General features: G+C 40.2%; 1 protein-coding gene across 1 annotated transcript in view; it reads right to left on the bottom strand.

The window, feature by feature from the left end:
- The window catches only part of LOC134320439 (exostosin-1), a 148,562-nt gene that overhangs the window by 41,455 nt on the left and 87,238 nt on the right, over positions 1–19,869 (bottom strand). Inside the window, exon 2 of the mRNA XM_063001822.1 lies at positions 1,755–1,848. Coding sequence (XP_062857892.1) covers positions 1,755–1,848 — 94 coding nt within the window. The remainder of the gene's footprint in view (positions 1–1,754; positions 1,849–19,869) is intronic.

The following is a 19,869-nucleotide window of genomic DNA, read 5'->3' as shown; positions in this document are numbered from 1 at the left end:
GACCATTAAAGAACAGCATGAAAAGGGGCTAAAAAAGCATGCAGAGAAACAGATGGACTACCGTCAGTAATTGTAGAACTACAAAGTGCTTCTATATGGTAAGTGGAGCTGATAAAATGGACAGTGAGTGTAGAAACAAGGAGGTGGTTTTAATGTTATGGCTGATTAGTGTATAGTGCAGTTATAGTTACCTGGAGCCTGGTGTTTGTTTTTTAAATCAAATGATCTAAATTGTAAATGTGTGCTGATGTGACTTTAATTCAGTAAAAATTCTGTTTTTATTTTTACCCTCATTAATCATGCATTGATTCTAAACAAAGCAAATTCTGAAGAAGTACTGATTATGTGTAAGAAATAATTGATGTGATTTGTACTCACATGTCATATTAAAAGGAAAAACCTATTCAGCAACAGGAAGGAGAAGGAGTGCAATCATAGCGCTGCTGTTTTCTTATTGTCATTGCTTGATTTATGGGGCAAAGCTTAACTTCATTTCCACTAAACACTTTCTGCAGCGGCTGTTCTTCACAGCCGTTAATAAAAACGATGGAGTGTTTGTAGGAGACACCACATTGTGGTAAGTTTCTAAATTTCAATAAAAGCACGGTGTGAAAGCGAGGGAGGACTTAATGAACAAATGAGAGAGAGGATAAATAATAGCTTTCCTGTTACAGAACAAACTTTCCTGGCTATTTTTTTTCTCAAATGACAGAATGTCGATACCAATAACCCAAACGTCAGCATGGCGTTACCACGAGACGTCAACCTGCCAGTCAATACCGGCTGTGTTAGGAAACAGTTTCTGAGTCTGCGTGCTAGAATTATGAAAGCAGGAAAGCACCGTAAGGCTAAAGCTCATCACTCAAATTGTGACTGAACCGACTACTAACTGTGTCCTGCGTGATACGTGCAGAGGTAAGAATGAAGTTAAACAAATGCTGCAGGAAAGAAATAGAAGTCCAAAATCCACTACAAAAAAGGTTTTGTTTTTTTATTTATTAATAAATAAAAATGCATGTTTTAAACAACTATATTATTAAAGGAACATGAGACCTGGCAACCTCTCCCAGTGATGTGGCTGTGCTGTGATAAAGACATTAGGTGCAAAACCCCACCCCCTTTTAGTCCAAACTTTTCCCACTCAGCAGACTACTGGTCAATTTTGTCTGCTGAAGGCACCGCCAATTGTGCCTGCTAGGGAGCGCCCAGCCGACTGGTAGCAGAGTTAAGATTCGAATATCAGAGATTTCATAATCCCAGCGCTGGTGTGATAGCGGAATATCCCACTGCACCAGCTGGGCGCCAGTAATTTAAATTAATTTTGCAGCCAACCAAACTTGAAACATCCTCATGCATTGTCATGGACATGCCAAGTAATTGTTTTTGTAAAGAAAACGGCCAAGTTGCACCCAAAAAATAGACACACAAAGCTAGCCCGAGTGTATCTGACAAAGCAAGCAACTGCATTTCAAAGCAAGATCAGTAAAATGACTGTCAAAAGCTTTAAGGACTTCTGTTCCATGCCCGTCACCCAGATATTGGCTAGAGTGGTGTAAAACACACTGCACTACTGTTAGGGGTGTAAAGCCCTGAAATGGAACACTGAAATCTTGTGGAAACCCTTCCTGAACATTGGACGCTGTTATGGCCGCAAAAGTGGCCCAACTCCATATTAATACCCAGGATTCTAAAATATGATGCCCTTCAGAAGCCGGTTGGCAGGAAAAATAAAAGCTTAAGGTGAGGCCACCCACCTGCAGGGCTTCAAGAAAACGGAAGGAGCCGAGTCGTCGGCCGCGAGGTACCAGGCAGAACGTGGAGTTGTGTAGCAGCTCCTGGTAATCAAATCTGTGGGAACAAACAGAGAGATGTTTAAACACATGCCCAAAAAGATCAGAACCTTCAGAACGATCTAAACACACCTCAGAAAAGATCAGAACCTTCAGAACGATCTAAATACACCTCAGAAAAGATCAGAACCTTCAGAACAATCTAAATACACCTCAGAAAAGATCAGAACCTTCAGAACGATCTAATCACACCTCACAAAAGATCAGAACCTTCAGAACGATCTAAATACAAAAGATCAGAACCTTCAGAACGATCTGATCACACCTCACAAAATATCAGAACCTTCAGAACGATCTAAATACACCTCACAAAAGATCAGAACCTTCAGAACGATCTAAATACACCTCAGAAAAGATCAGAACCTTCAGAACGATCTAAATACACCTCAGAAAAGATCAGAACCTTCAGAACGATCTAAATACACCTCAGAAAAGATCAGAACCTTCAGAACGATCTAAATACACCTCAGAAAAGATCAGAACCTTCAGAACGATCTAATCACACCTCACAAAAGATCAGAACCTTCAGAACGATCTAAATACACCTCACAAAAGATCAGAACCTTCAGAACAATCTAAATACACCTCAGAAAAGATCAGAACCTTCAGAACGATCTAAATACACCTCAGAAAAGATCAGAACCTTCAGAACGATCTAATCACACCTCACAAAAGATCAGAACCTTCAGAACGATCTAAATACACCTCACAAAAGATCAGAACCTTCAGAACGATCTGATCACACCTCACAAAAGATCAGAACCTTCAGAACGATCTAAATACACCTCAGAAAAGATCAGAACCTTCAGAACGATCTAAATACACCTCACAAAAGATCAGAACCTTCAGAACAATCTAAATACACCTCAGAAAAGATCAGAACCTTCAGAACGATCTAAATACACCTCAGAAAAGATCAGAACCTTCAGAACGATCTAATCACACCTCACAAAAGATCAGAACCTTCAGAACGATCTAAATACACCTCACAAAAGATCAGAACCTTCAGAACGATCTAATCACACCTCACAAAAGATCAGAACCTTCAGAACGATCTAAATACACCTCAGAAAAGATCAGAACCTTCAGAACGATCTAAATACACCTCAGAAAAGATCAGAACCTTCAGAACGATCTAAATACACCTTAGAAAAGATCAGAACCTTCAGAACGATCTAAATACACCTCAGAAAAGATCAGAACCTTCAGAACGATCTAATCACACCTCAGAAAAGATCAGAACCTTCAGAACGATCTAAACACACCTCAGAAAAGATCAGAACCTTCAGAACGATCTAAACACACCTCAGAAAAGATCAGAACCTTCAGAACGATCTAAACACACCTCACAAAAGATCAGAACCTTCAGAACGATCTAAATACACCTCAGAAAAGATCAGAACCTTCAGAACGATCTAAATACACCTCAGAAAAGATCAGAACCTTCAGAACGATCTAATCACACCTCACAAAAGATCAGAACCTTCAGAACGATCTAAACACACCTCACAAAAGATCAGAACCTTCAGAACGATCTAAATACACCTCAGAAAAGATCAGAACCTTCAGAACGATCTAATCACACCTCACAAAAGATCAGAACCTTCAGAACGATCTAAATACACCTCAGAAAAGATCAGAACCTTCAGAACGATCTAAATACACCTCAGAAAAGATCAGAACCTTCAGAACGATCTAATCACACCTTAGAAAAGATCAGAACCTTCAGAACGATCTAATCACACCTCAAAAAATGGCTAAACGGTCAGAACGATATAAACACATCAGTATATATTTGAACAATCTCCTGTTCACATCCCTGTTCACATCCCATGGTTTTCACAAATACCAGAATTTAACTCAAGGTAACAACTTTGGGAAATTCTTAAGCAATGCATCAACGCTCCCCACCTTAATTATCAAAACAATCCATCAATCACAGTTTCAGAAAGTTGGAAAATGAAAGCTGTTGGTCACCTGTGTGTATCTGAGTTAGTCATGTATGCTTAAAAGCACTCTCAGGTCCAACAGTGAAGAAGAAAATAAGCTTTTTCTGTGACTGTCACTAAAATGAAGTGATCCATATTCAGCTGATGCTCGACAGACTGTGGCAGCACCGTGGGCAGAAGCTAAAATCATCTGCAGCTGCATGAGCTATAGCAATGATCACCCGGGGCAATGGATTCTTCATTCGTGGCACCTCCTGCGACATAAAGCGTGTATTAAAGCAGCCGTGCCGAGTCAATTTCTACGTCGTGTCTGGATTGATGCACACAGGTGCTTTACATTCAGAAATAGTTTCACCTGTGCTGTTCAGAATACAGGCCGGGGCTCTTTAGATCATGAAAAAAAAACATCTTTTTTTTTTAATTTTCCCCCAATTTTTGTATCCAATTACCCGATTGCATTACTCTTACTCTCTACTGATTTTGATCTCCACTCTGACTGAGGAGAGTCGTGAATAAGACACGCCTCCTCCGACACGTGCAGTATTGACTGCATCTTTTCACCTGCACGAGGCGAGTTCATATGTGGATCAGCTTTGTGTACGGAAAGTCACAACCTGATCCTCATTATCCCTCGTCCCTGTGCAGAGGTCATAATTGCATCAGTTATGAGGAATCCCCTCCGGCACCCTGGAGCCAATTGTTGTTCGTGTAGGCGCCCAGCCTACTAGTGGCAGAGCTGAGATTCAAACCTACAAGTTCCAGATGTCAGCTCTGGTGTGCTAGCGTGACCCAACACAGACGGTTTTTAAAGGACACCTTACTGACTCAGTTCAGTTTGGGATGCTCTAGTATTTCTGCCTCGAACTTGTTTAGGTCTTCCACCCCACCCCCAACCTTATTTCAAATACATGCCAGTAGATGGAGTGATGATTTAATTGCTAGTGTTTGAGTAGGTACAAGACAGACACCCTGGTCGAGTTGTCTTCCAGTCTTTATGTTCAGTGGAGAGAAGAAGGAAAGAGCAAAACTGAAAACTGGTGGTCACAATATGGCTGCTCAGAGCATCTGCGCCAATCAAGTTCTTGGACAAAAAAAGAGGAAAGAAAGGGAACCCAGAAGAAGAAGAATGGCAGAAAAATGGCAATATACAAACTAGCAACCTTTTTCCAAACTGGAGAAGCGACAATTTTCCAAACTGTTGTCACAAGGATGGAGGCAGGTCTTTTATATAATTGATTGTACACACCTGTTAGTAATGGGTTTGTCTGATACACATGAGCTTGATAAACAGGGGGGATGTGCATATATGATTGGTAATATAGTGTAAATACAGGTTAGTGGTAAATAACAATAATAAAAAACATAAGTACAGATGCAGTAAGGGGCCTTTTGCTCCAGTGGTTGCAGTCGGGTGGTTGGAGTTATGGGAATGTCACTGCAAATAAACACAAAGTTGATTCTGTTTAATCAACTTACTATTATAATGGAGCATTGTTATCCTGATGGAAGTGGTCTCTTCTGGTTAGACAATATCTCCATCCACAGGGCACAAGCAGGTGATGAATGGTCTGATTATAAAAATAATTTATACGCTGTGCCCTTTACACTAACCAGATTACAACGTAAACAAACATCTGTCCAAAAGATTTTGGACTGATGTTTATTACTTAATAGCAAAAGTCATCATTTGTAGTGGTGACCAAACCACATTCAGAGCCACAGCAACGTTAATTCTAATCGATGTGAGAATCCCAGAGCATGAAAGACAGGTTTGAAATTTCCCTGCAGCAATTAAACTCTACAGTTTGTCTCTGTGAGCTCAGTTCAGGGGGGTGAAATTTCCACAGCTGTTTGGACAAAATTTCTTCTACTTGTCATCTTTCAGAACAATCAAACAGCTTCAAAGTCTGTGAGGAAAAACAACTCAGTCAAAATACAGCAAAATGCACCTTTCAGTCGAGTTCAAACTGAGATTGTACTTTCATCTGCCTGTTAAAATGTAACGTCCAGATGCGCGCTGATGATTGTGTTTTGTGTTGCTGGGTTTGAAGCAATGCTCTGATTATTTCTAGTCACTCTTACCGAGCAAATATGAGTAGAAACAGGTGAAAAGAAAGAGTGAAACCTGGCTTCCAGCCTCCAGTCAGATTAGGTAAAGTATTCCAGAAACAAAATATCAATATTAATATGGATAACTTCACTAGGGCTTGGTCAGTTTTGCTCCCATAAATGACTACATTGACCTCTCCATTATTCAGCACTTTATAAAATATTCAAGGTTACACTCAGCATTTCACACGCCAGAGCCGCAGTATTCAGGACCAGGAGCCACGCTGGCCAACCGTTCTGACTTTGCTATGAATGGTAACTCATGAACTGTTATAAAAATGTAACATGCCAAGATGCCAAGATCTTCTCAGACTGAACCAATATGAAAAATGAGAATACAGTCATACAGTTTTCATATACACCAACCAGCCATAACATTAAAACCACCTCCTTGTTTTTACACTCACTGTCCATTTTATCAGCTCCACTTACCATATAGAAGCACTTTGTAGTTCTACAATTACTGACTGTAGTCCATCTGTTTCTCTGCATGCTTTGTTAGTCCCCTTTCACCCTGTTCTTCAATGGTTAGGACACCACAGAGTAGGTATTATTTGGGTGGTGGATCATTCTGATGGAGTTTTTAAACACCTCACTGTCACTGCTGGACTGAGAATAGTCCACCAACCAAAAATATCCAGCCAGCAGCGCTCCGTGGGCAGCGTCCTGTGACCGTTGATGAAGGTCTAGAAGATGACCAACTCAAACAGCAGCAATAGATGAGCAATCGTCTCTGACTTTACATCTACAAGGTGGACCAACTAGGTAGGAGTGTCTAATAGAGTGGACAGTGAGTGGACACGGTATTTAAAAACTCCAGCAGCGCTGCTGTGTCTGATCCGCTCAAACCAGCACAACACACACTAACACACCACCACCATGTCAGTGTCACTGCAGTGCTGAGAATGATCCACCACCTAAATAATACCTGCTCTGTGGTGGTCCTGTCCATTGAAGACTACAGTCAGTAATTGTAGAACTACAAAGTGCTTCTATATGGTAAGTGGAGCTGATAAAATGGACAGTGAGTGTAGAAACAAGGAGGTGGTTTTAATGTTATGGCTGATCGGTGTACAAACATTAACACTAGAATAGGTCATAACAAAAAGTTCAGTAACATTTAATTTAGTTAACATTAATTTACTGAATGAGCTGACAGAACACTGCAGTGCGTTTCCTGTTTTAAATGTGCGTTACGCTGCATTTTCACTTCATAATAACACTGTGGACCAGGGCAATTTGACCAGGGCAAAAACTGAACAGACTCACTGGAAAAATAAGATCTAATTTGCTTTGCATCTGATCTGCTTGATTTTTAAAACTCGTGTGTGTGGGTGAAAAAGCTAAAATGGCTAAGCAGGTACAGAAAATTACTTTAATGGTCCTAAAGATTGTGGATTAATATGATAAAGTGTGAAGAGCAGCCAGATGTCAAAACATAATTCACACCTAAGTACATAACACCCCGATCTCAAAAAGCTAATTAAAGCTGAGAGGACGGATCACATTCTGTCCCAGATGTTAATCAAACCGGCTCCTTCTGAAAACAATCTGTGCCTGTTTGTCACCTGAAGTTCAGATAGGTTTCTGGTTTGTGGATTGCCTGAAATCCCCTGAATTGCCAGCCCAAACCATATTTCTGGCCTCTGAGCCAGGAGCTAAAATCCAATTTGATGACTTTTGAAGAAATGCACTCTGAAGACTGAACTTTAAGCATTAGAAATATCACCAGCAGGCTGGAAGCAACTCCGAGTGTAAGGAGAAACAGAAGAAATGCAACACTGGAGTGCCGGCCTGGTGCTAAATCAACCTACAGCAGCTCATCCATCTTCTCTCGAAAGATGACACCAAATGGCGCAACTCTAGCACCTGCCAACAACACCCTCTTCCAGGCGGGTATATCACCTGAACAGCATTTCTAAATTAATCCAAAAGTGTCTGCTCACCTCTGACGCGCCACAGCTACACTGTCAGGTTGAACGAAAGTGAGTGATGTTTGATTGTGGAGTTCTGACATCTGAGAGAGCGAAGACAATGAACGAGGATGCAAATCTTCATCCACATGATTAAACCCACGCTGATAATTTACTGCCACCATGATTTAAATCAGGACAAAATAAATAGAGAGAATAAAATCCTGGTGCCTCCATTAGAAAGACATTTATATCATTTATAAAAAGCTCATACTTATTTACTTAAATCATTCCCCACCACAGCCTGTTCATAAATATCAAACTCTGGAAATCATCTGCATGTTAATGCTTGTACTGAATAAGAAACCAGCTGTGGAGCACCTTGAGAAATCTCCAGATGGAGGCAGAGAAGCTACATTTGAATTCTCATTAAGAAATTAGTCATGCTTGTTTTTTTATTTGTTAAAACAGTAAAAAAAAAGTCAAACTTCTGACCATCCAGAATCAGAAAACCAACCCCAGAGAGTTGTAACATATGACATGATTCAACACGATAATTAAGAGCCACTTAATGTGACAGTTACATTCAATGCTAACTTTACTGGAAAAACATCTGGTCATTTAAAGTGGTCATTTAAACATGGCAGATTATGGGCTGAACTCCTAATGACATGCTCTACACGAGTACATGCTCTGTTATCACATTTAATTAACCCAAGCAGGTAATAACAAACAGATGTGATTCACCCAGACAGCCCTCTCTATTAAGTCATGAGTAATTCAGGGTTCATTACAGAGCCGTCGGGTTAATGGCTAGGCAAGGTTGTGCTTAAACACTTAAATGTGGCAACCTGCTGCTGTCTGAGTAATCACCCCCATTCATTTCAATTCAGGAAGAGGAAATTCAGCAGTTCCCCAGAATTCAACACAGATAAGATGTTTTCATCGAGGCTTAGTGAAGGTTAAAAGTGACTCAAAAATGTGCCGTTTACTGTTATAGTGAACTCAGGTTGCCATGTTTGGAGAATGAAGGATTACCCGTATGAGTGAAGTATGAAGGTGGGAGCATCAAAATATAAGGCTGCATCTTTGGAGCATTACACATTAATGAAGTAAATCTGAACATAAAGCCAAAATAATTCAAGACTGACCTGATTTCCTGACTTGGATTCAAAATATATTGAAGTTTTTGGAATTCTGAGTTTGTCAAAACGGCCCTTGTAACTTTGTAACCAAAATCAGCCTAGCTGTTGTAGCCTAGTGGCTAAGGTACTGGGCTAGTAAGCATAAGGTCACTGGTTCAAACCCCACCACTGCCAGGTTGCCACTGTTGGGCCCTTGAGCAAGCCCCTTAACCCTTAATTGCTTAGACTGTATACTGTAAATCGCTTGGATAAAAGCGTCTGCTAAATGCTGAAAAGGTAAAATTACACCACAATGCTTATAAAAGCTGATTGTTCTTTATCCAAGCTGTAATTGCCAACAGTGGATTTGCAACAAAGTATTAGTTATTTAGATATGAATACAATGAGATTAGTTAGGTCTATATTATAATAATAACAGTAATAATAATAAAAAGATTAGTTAGGTATGTATTATAATAACAGTAATAAATAATAAAAGATGTGTACATAAATAACTATACAACTGTAACTATGACTATACAACTGTAACTATGACTATACAACAGTAACTATGACTATACAACTGTAACTGACTATACAACTGTAACTATGACTATACAACTGTAACTATGACTATACAACTGTAACTGACTATACAACTGTAACTATGACTATACAACTGTAACTATGACTATACAACAGTAACTATGACTATACAACAGTAACTATAACTATATAAGGACGTTGCTAAATAACTGTAACTATACGTATATATGACAGTGACATACATATACGTATATATGACAGTTGTGTAAAGTGCAGGTGCAAATGATAAATAATAATAACAGTCAAGTTATTATTTATTTATGATGTTTAAATACATTATACTTCTATATAACAGTCAATTTTTTAAAAATACTTTTGTTTATGCTTATAAATACACATCTTTTGACATATTAGAACAGAGTCAAAAGCCAAAATGAGTCAAATGAGAGACAAGAGTCAAAATGTTTAAATGCCAAGTAGATACACAAGTTGTATTAGTGTTGTATTCTTTTTTTGTACTGGGCTGGTCAGACTGACCTTATTCAGACATACAAACACACACAAACAAATTCATACTTTTTAAGATCTAATCTCAATTCATAGAAGCTGCTTATCATTTCATCCCAGCCCGGTCCCTCTTTGTGCACTTATTTTTATATTTTCACGAAATTGATTCCTTTTATCCCGACCTGAACCACAGGGGAGAAATCTAACACAGCAACAAATGCTCAGTGGAATCTCGGTTGACTGACAAAAACACTGCAAATGCAAGCTTTTCATCCAGCATGTACATCACCATCGCTGCAAATGCACAGCGGACACTCAAGGGTTTTGTTGGACCTACAGGAGCTTTTCTAAAAAAATGTTGCAAATGGGTTTTTGTTGTTGGGAAAATATCAGCGCTCCGCTGGGTCCGGATAAATGGGCAGCACAGGAAATAGACTGAATAAAGAGTTTGTGGAGATGCATCGAAAGTCTTAACATGACAAATAAAATGTTAAATCGGACAAATTCTGAATGTCAAAAGTATCTCAATAAGAAAAGTTTCTTTTTATTGCATTCAGCAGACATGCTTATCCAAAGTGGTTTATAATTGTGACCAATACAATGCAAGCAATTAAGGGTGTTTTGCTTAGGAGACCAACAGTGACAACCTGGCAGAGGTGGGGATGGAACCAGTGACCTTTTGATCACTAATCCAGTACCTTACCCACACCTACCACTGCTAAATCAATGAGTGTTGCTAGGGATGTCCCACCCTCCAGGGACGTGGTCTCACAGAGTGCAATATTGCATGTGGAGAGCTATGCACTGCCATCCACGATCAGACCAATCTCCCCATCCTTGCAGTCAATTTGACCGGTCAGCAGAGTTATTGTCCCGCCCCTGCAGACACACAGCCAATTGTGTGTCTGTGTAGGCATCTGGCTGACTTATAGAAGAGCTGAGATTGGAATTTGTGGACTTAAGATCTAAGCACTGGTGGACTAGCATGTTTTACAGCTTCGCCACCTGAGCCAATCAGATTTTTCTAACTCAATCCATTAATGTTCCACAGGTCTTAATATTCATAATACAGCTGAGTTGATTTCAGCATTGGGAAGCAACTGCATCTAAATGTTTACATTCTTATACATGACCTTTATTAATAGTATACTTTTATTTTAAAACGTACTAAACATAGTCAAAATTGAGCTCCATTTGTGTCGTTTTGCCCAGTTTCCTCCACTGGTTGATTCAAAGACGTCTTCCATTCATGACCTGGTTCAAAAGCTAACAATCTGGAATCTTGTTCTGATACTCGTAGCACTAACCAACTCACTGGTTCAGAGGCCAAAGCTACAAAGTATAAAAGTGTCTGGTGAAAACAATCAGTCACACCAAGAAAGGTGTGGTGACTGTACCTGTTAGTCCCAGTAAAGACAGTGTTTCCCAGGCCCCTGTTGGTCCAAATGAATGGGGACATGGTTTTTGTCATAACCATTCCTATCAAATGTAATCAGTCATTCACAGTATGGGTGTTCTCTGTACCCATCAGCCCCACTAAAGTCAGTCAGTGTAAAGTAGGTGTGGTGTCTGAACCTTTCAGACTCAGTAAAGAAAGTGTAGACTGCCAGTCTGTTGTGTGATGTTTTAATATGCACATCAGAGTGACAGGTACGCAGCAGGTACGCAGCAGGTACGCAGCTTTGAAATGACCCAAGATTAAAAAGCATATTAAATTAAAGGAATTATTAAAGAGCGTAACATCCCTGTGTTTAAAGCCAGTTTTCACTGATGTCCGGTCGGTCTTGCTGGACCTCGGATAAGGTGTGAAAATGCCACGAGCTAAATTTGCATACAGCATTTAAGTTCAGACATCTAACAGTCAGAAATAAGAAAACTAGTAGATAAGTCTGACAGAAGCATGACATTTCCTCTGCTTCCAGCTCCTGGAGTTCTGCAGAAAGCCAATGCATCTCGTCAGAGATAATACACTTATCACTGACTGAGCCTGCTAACCTTTTGAATTAAATAACAGTAGATTAAAATGTATTGAAAATAACTGCCTGGAGAAGACATGAATATAAAATAGTAAATAATATTTAGATAAAATACTGCTGTCCAAATAGAAGACAAAATACAGAGTGTAATGGGTTTGTGTGTATTTGTGTATCTACGTATAACTGTGCTTTTCTCTGTACCTTGATCTTTTATTTGTTACACTTTTTATAATTTCAGTATTTTACACTAGAATTTAGTACGGCTCAATTGTTTAGGTAGTACAGCACTAAGTAGTCTGGCCCACAACTGGTTAGTGCATTTCTCAGTGTGCTCTCATTGCCAGTCATAAGCATGGATACAAATTGAAGGGTTGTGTCCGAAAGTGCATCTGGCACTGGGATTGTGAAAGGCGCTATATAAATTCAACATATTGTTGTTATTATTATTATTATTATTATTATTATTAAAACTGTCCTTTTTATGCATTTTACCCTCTTTTTCTTCCAATTCAACGTAGCCAATAAAACTAACATAAAACACCGATTTCTGCCATGAATATCAGAAATGTGTGGACATGGCACAAGGCGAGTTCATATGCGGATCGACTTTGTGCATGCAAAGCCACACCCTGATCAGCATTATTCCCCGACTCTGTGCAGATGCCATCAATCAGCCAGAAGAGGTCATAATCGCACCAGTTATAAGGAACCCAGTCCTGCTTTTACCACCCTATGAACAACAGCCAATCATTGTTCATGTAGCCGCCCAGTCGGATGGCAGAGCTGAGAGTTGATACGATGTATTCGAAATCCCAGCTCTGGTGTGCTAGCGTATTTTGCCGCTGCACCACCTAAGCGCCCTTAAAATTTTACTTTTATTAGTAAATATTCAAAAGAACTAACCAATCACAGATTTGTATTTTTTTGGTGATGAGGTTTGTATGTAATAACAGAGATGATCAATAAAGGGGGCAGTTTTACACGTCTGTATTTATTGCTCTACTCTTACATTCATTTTATTTTAGAGAACAAATGAACAACCTTAATTTAATTAAGCTTTTGTTGTTTTTCACTGAATGTTACTACAATCCCTTTGGAATGTTTTGGCAAGTTTGGGGAAACAATTGCTCGGTGTAATTGCATTCAAAGTCTCTAAAGGCCTTTCTGTCCACACACACACCGAGGCGCAGTCATACACACACAGTCACGGGTTTGTGCCTCCGTAATCGAGGAGCAGGAGAATTATTCGACATTATCCACAGTATCTTTAAATGACTTATTGCTTGGCTGCTTTCCCTTCATATAACATTACACTCACTGCAACACACACGCAAGAAAAAAATTGAAGTGACTGTTTAATTTAATAGATCATTTACATCTAAAATGGATCTGTTCACTTGAGCGACTTGTGAGCATATGCCTGTATGTGCCCTTAAAACCAATGAGAAATAGATTTGCTGTAGTTTCACGCTATACGGCTGCCATCTATAAGCCAAGTCAAATAAAATCAGCCCTAATAAACCCACGTCTTAATGTTTGTGTGTTGAGTGACTGGTATTTTATCCAGATCACTCCTGTGTGAAACCACTGTGTGAGCTGTATTACCAGTCATTTCTTTTTTAGTGCATTTTTCCCAGTTTTCATCTCGGTCTAGTCAGATCCAATTACCCGGTCGTATTTCACCTCTACTGTTGCTGACCTCTACTCCTGACCGATGAGGGCTGCGCAGTAGCCGACCGCTTCTTTTCACCAGCACGAGGTGGGGTCATATGGAGATCTGTATCATGCATGGAGAGTCACACACCGATCTCCGTTATACCCCATCTCTGTGCAGGCACTATCGACTGGCCAGCAGAGGTCATAACTGCAGCCGTTATGAGGTTAACTCGGATGAGCCAATCATCGTCCGTATATGCGCCCAGCTTGCTGGTTGCAAAGCTGAGATTTGAACTTGTGAGTTTGAGATGTCAGCTGGTGTGCTAGCGTGCTTTACAATGGAAACACTTTAATTTATTGTCTGTTTTACCTCTGATTTATCCTGGTCAGGGTTGCAGTGGGTCTGATTCATTGGACAGTCCATCACAGCAGAGTGGAGCAGCAACTCCACACCAAAAGAACACGGATCACTCCACCTGGGAATCGAAACCCAGGACCTTCTTGCTGTGAGGCAACACCGAGCCACAGTGCCGCCCTATCAGTCCCGTATAAGGTGCGCCCTCTGTGTGTGGTGAGTCCTAATAGTTAAAAGAATATCTAGGATTGTAACAAACTATGGCTTATGTGCAAATCATTTCCATGGAAACATATTAGAGAAACGCATCAGCACTCTGTATTTTGGCTTTAGGGACCAATCCCATAATGCAGTGGGCCATGTGGGTGTTGGTGCACTTAAAGGGCAGACAGCCTGATAGACCATGTGTTCAGCTTCTCAACGAAGCCGTGAAATAAACTTCATATTAGTCTAATGGGTTCGGCCTGCGGTCAGAATCAGCCCAACGAATCCCCACAGCACACACACACACACACACACACACACACTTCCAAACTACACAAACTTACAAGCTGACAAAAAACAAGATAAAACCCTCCCACGCACAGATCCATAGATGAACACATGCACAGACTCACACTGAGGGTCATTTTAAGATCAAGAAAATGAGAAATCAATAACACACACACACACACACCTCCATCCTTCGTCTCAAGCTGTTGCTTCAGGCCTAATCATCCGTATGTACTTCTCAACAAAGCATCAAGGCACCATCATATTTTTCTCTTTCCATGAGCTAGTTCACATTTCATAAAGAGATAATAAACATATAATACCTGCTATTAAGTATGTGGACACAGAGAAATCCCATTTACATAAATAAATATAGAGGCCGTTTAGCTGTTCCTGTTGGTGGTGTCACCACAGTGGATCATTCGTCCTCATGTTTGATTTGGCACAGTTTATACGCCGGATGCCCTTCTTGATGCAGACCTCCTATTACCACTAAGGATGCCGTGATGATTTGGGGGTGTGTGAATTTAGTAGGCCCTAATTATGCCTCCACCTGTGTGGCAACAGTTTGGGAAAGGCTATTTCCCTTCTTCCAGTATGACTGCCTGTTCACAATGCAAAATCAATAAAAATGTGGTTTGACAAGTTTGGTGTGGAGAAACTCTACAGAGCCATGATCTTATTAATACAATATATATTATATGTTATATCATATATAATATAATATATAATTATATTAATTAATTATAATTAATATAATATATATTATATGTTAATATAATATCCTGTTAAAAACACTGGGATATTTTGGATTGCTATAATTTGGATTATTATTGTTTAACCTGGATGCCTGACCTCGCCTTACAGTGTCCTTTTGACTGTATAGGCAAACATTTCCACAGACATACTCAAAAATCTTATAAAAAACCTTCTTTGCTTTTAAAAAGAGGGTGGTGGTGCCATAATATTATTGTGTATGGTTTTGTTTCCAACAAGCTCACTGTAAGGTGTCCGGATACTTTTGGTCATGTAGTGTATATTGGAATCAGGCTGGTGATGAATTAGATGAGGAGATTATTTATTTGAGCAGGAGAGATTAATGTCCACTGCTGCTGGGTTGATTGATGGAGTAGTAGGCATCATCAACTGTGTATAGATCTCGGGGAGATTTAATTGGAACGGCCGGGCCGTGTGTAATTGAGCTCAGCGCTGCAGCGCGGACTCGAGAAGGAAACACTTCCTGTCATTTCTCGTTGTTGATAGTTTTTCGATGTTCGTGTCCTCCAGAGTTTCGTCTTGAAGGATTGAATCACTCACAAACTAATAATGAAAGAAGAGTGTGAGAGTCACATAAAGTCTGAACTATTTAGTACAGCAACTGATTCTCTAATCTTATATTCAATTTATTTATACTGGACATTCATTCATCTTCAGTAACCACTTCCTCCTGATTTGGTTGTGGTGGGTCCAGTGGTAGCACAGTGGTTAAGGTGCTGGACTAGTGATCAAAAGGTTGCAGGTTCAAGCTTCACATATGCCTCACATATGCCTCACATATGCCACTGTTAAGGCTTTTAACCCTCAATTGCTTTGACTGTATACGGTCACAATTGAAAGTTGTTTTGTTGCAAATGTAAATGTCTACCCAAAAGACAGAAAAACACCCTGAACAGGGGTCAGTTTAATGCAGGATATCATACACTCATCCATTCACTTATTTACTCACTCACGCGCACCACTGAGAAATCCAGAGAAGCTTATCCACCTTAAGAGAAAACCAGTGTACCCAAAAGACTCCACATGGTCATGGTGAGAACATGCCAAGTCCTCACAGAGACTACACACAAACATACACAAACACACACAAACACACACACACAAACACACACTTCTCCATCCTTCGTCTCAAGCTGTTGCTTCAGGCCTAATCATCCGTATGAGGTACTTCTCAACAAAGCATCCAGGCACCATCATATTTTTCACTTTCCATGAGTTCACATTTCATAAAGAGCAGAGAAGCATAATTAATAAATAGTCAGATCACCTGCCTGTAAGTATGTGGACACAGAAATCCCACTCAGATAAATAAATATGAGGTTTTTTGGCTGCTCCTGTTGGTGGTCGTAACTGCGAATCATTTTCGGTTTGGCACAATTTTTACAGTGGCTAAGGTAACACCATGCACGTTCTGTATTTGTGAGCCCAGCCCGGCACCTACTCTTCCTGCTATGCCACTGTGCTACCCACAAGGTATTATTATTTTTCATTGGCCGACGGCACCTGAACAGAGATTAGGAATAGGATAGTATGTGACTAATCCCTGTGTGAACCCAGCTCTTGCAGGTGAAAAGAAGCGAAAGGAGCGTTTGGCAACTGCACACTTGTGGGAGGGGGTGTGTTATTGCACTGTTTGGTCAGAGTAGGGGTCTGCAGCAGTGAAGGAGGGATATAACTGAGTAACTGGATATGACTAGATTGAGGGGAAAAGATAAAATGAATAAATAGCCGGTCAGGTGGCGCAGCGGTAAAACACACTAGCACACCAGAGCTGGGATTTTGAATACATCGTATTGAATCCTTGCTCTGCCATCCGGCTGGGCTGGACGGCTGCAAAAACATTGATTGGCTGTTGTTTATAGTGTAGGATAAGCTGGGTAGGGATTCCTTATAACTGAGTAAATTACGACCTCTGCTGGCTGGTTGATGGCGTCTGCACAGAGTCGAGGACAGGGTGTGGCTCTACATAAAGCTGATTGGCAAATGAACTCTTGGTGAAAAGATGCAGTCGGCTATTGCTCAGGTGTCGGAGGGGGTGTGTGTCAGTTCGCTCTCCTCAATCGGAGCAGGAGTTAGCACCAGTGGAGAGGAAGCATAACGCAATTGGGTAAAACATGAGACGTGCTAAAATCAGGAGGAAAAGGAAGAAAATGCATTAAAAAAGAATAAATAGAATTAAAAATTCTAGACTAAATCCTTGACAGAGTTGTGTTTAATGTGATGTGTGAGTGGCGGCTCTCAGCAGACGTTTGGTGGTGCCGTATATTAGTGTCTTTGTTTTCCTTACCTTTTTTGAAGCATTTTCTCTCCATTTTCTCCCCTATTGTTGTTCTTTCTCACCATCTTTGTTTGACCTGATAGAGGCTCTTTCACACATTTTTTCTGATACACTATAATGTGTTTTAGGGCCTGGGGGCCAAAACAAATGACCATAATAGATTACAGTGACCGGCACCCAAAAGAGAGAGGGACAGTCCTGTTTTTTTCTCACACACTGAGCTGAAAGCTGCTGCTATGACTAACCTTTATGACCCTGGTTAAAGAATGACACGGCTCATTTTAAAAGCTTTCAGGAAAGAAATTTTAGGCTCATGATTGCATCAGAAAGAACCACAGTTTTGCAGGGGATAATACACACACACACACACACAGTCTAATCAATACTGTAATTAACATTCTGTATTCTAATTTATCTTCTACCACTCCCTTTACCTAACCTCTGACCCCAAGAGGACAAAGCAACATGAGAACAGTCCTGTAGGGCCAGACATGATGACGGAAGAGAGGACCATGGCTTAAAAAAAGTAGTAAAAATGAGAGTGGTAATCGTGATCTTAAAAATAAATGGATCAGAAATTGGTTTACCATTTGATTTGGTTCTCTCAGAGCTGTTTTACTGCAATTGTGTAATTGTGTATTTTGTGTAATTGTGTACTTTGTGTACTGTGTGCATCTATTTATTCCAACTGCATGGTCTTGAATGTGAAGAGCGTGACCTACAGAAACCTGATTCATTTTACACTATATGGCTAAAAGGATTTGGACACCTGACCATAAGCTTGTTGGACATCCCAATTTCAAAAACAAATGCTATTAAAATTGAGTAACCTCATGTGATCTTTTAACCATAACAACAACCAATCCTATGTCTGTGAGAATTTGTGCCCGTTTGTTGGTAGAATTAAGAGTTGATTTCCCAAACCCATCTAAAGTTAATTAAGTTGATGACACGTTCAGTGCTGTGAAAAAGTTTTTGCGCCCTCCAGATTTCCTGTTTTTGTATGTTTGTTACACTAAATGAGTTGTAGTCTGATAAAATGTAATATAAGACAAAAACATCGTATATGCAGAAAAAAGCAGTTTTAAATGATTGTCTGCTAAATGAAATAAGTCATTTTTGCTGTAGAGGGATTAAAAATAGCCACTTGTAGGCACCCAGGTGGCGCAGCGGGATATTCCGCTAGCACACCAGCGTACCTTGGCTCTGCCACCGGTCTGCTGGGCACCATCTAGCGGGCACAACTGCCAGTGCCTGCAGCAGACAATAATTGGCCACCGTGTCTGCTGTGTGGGATGACCGGACTAAGTGGGTGGGGTCTTCAAGCGCTGTGTAAGGACTTTGGTTAGCAGACCAAGGCACCTGTGCAGAAAGCATGGGTAAAAAGAAGGGGTCCTCTAGGACTGTGCAGCAATATACCCTCCTCGAATGCAATCAGGGATACATATTGACTACGCTAAATCCAGAGAAGAAGGGGAGAAAATGTATAAATAAATAATAATATTTATAATAAAAAAAAATAGCAACTCGAGGGCTTTGGTGACGAAAATTAAACCCCAATGAGATGCTCTGACGGGGCCTGAAACAGGCAGTTAAGTCAGGACTGAGTCACTCCAAAAACCTAGTGTCCTTTTATTTGACACCTTCCGGGGTGGACCTTCCCATGTCTTGATTTTAATAAACATCTGGAACAATTAGATGTTTTGTAATGGCACTATATCAGCCTTTTCTGCTTTAACAAAATAACCAAGCATTATGCCTCTCTTTAAGCTATTGTCTGCTGTCAGATTAATTATAACAATGAAGCATCTTTCTATCCTGTGTGTGTGTGTGTGTGTGTGTGTGTGCGCTCTTTCGCTCCCTTGTGATCTGGCCTAGGCTCTTATTTCACACTCGTTGCCCTCACTAATTATCACTGTACAAGCAACAATAACCATTTCCATACTAAATACTATCAGCAGATAGAGTTAAGAGTCTCTTGTGTTTTTGAACTGTGTGTGTGTGTACGTGTGTGTGTGTGTGTGTGTGTGTGTGTGTGTGTGTGCATGTTCAAGGTCTTTTCAACACTCTTCACAGACACACAAATACACAATGCTCTTGACGCTGTAATTAAGCAGATAATATGCTAACTTCACGCTCCGCTGTAGCAAAATGGAAATTAAGGCTCAGTATTATAAACAACAGCGGAGAGAGAAATCAGACCGCTGCTGGTACCGAGTCTGATAGAAGCAGAGAAATGGTAAACAATTCAACAGCGAAACAGACGTGAACGGAGGAAGAAATAATCACATTTCTCTCCAGTCACAGCGTATTGACAGTAAATTACATTTCTCTCGG

Source organism: Trichomycterus rosablanca, chromosome 9, assembly GCF_030014385.1.
Source record: "Trichomycterus rosablanca isolate fTriRos1 chromosome 9, fTriRos1.hap1, whole genome shotgun sequence".
Lineage (NCBI taxonomy): Eukaryota > Metazoa > Chordata > Actinopteri > Siluriformes > Trichomycteridae > Trichomycterus > Trichomycterus rosablanca.
Note: the sequence above shows the minus strand (reverse complement) of the source record. Positions and strands in the feature narration are given on the sequence as shown.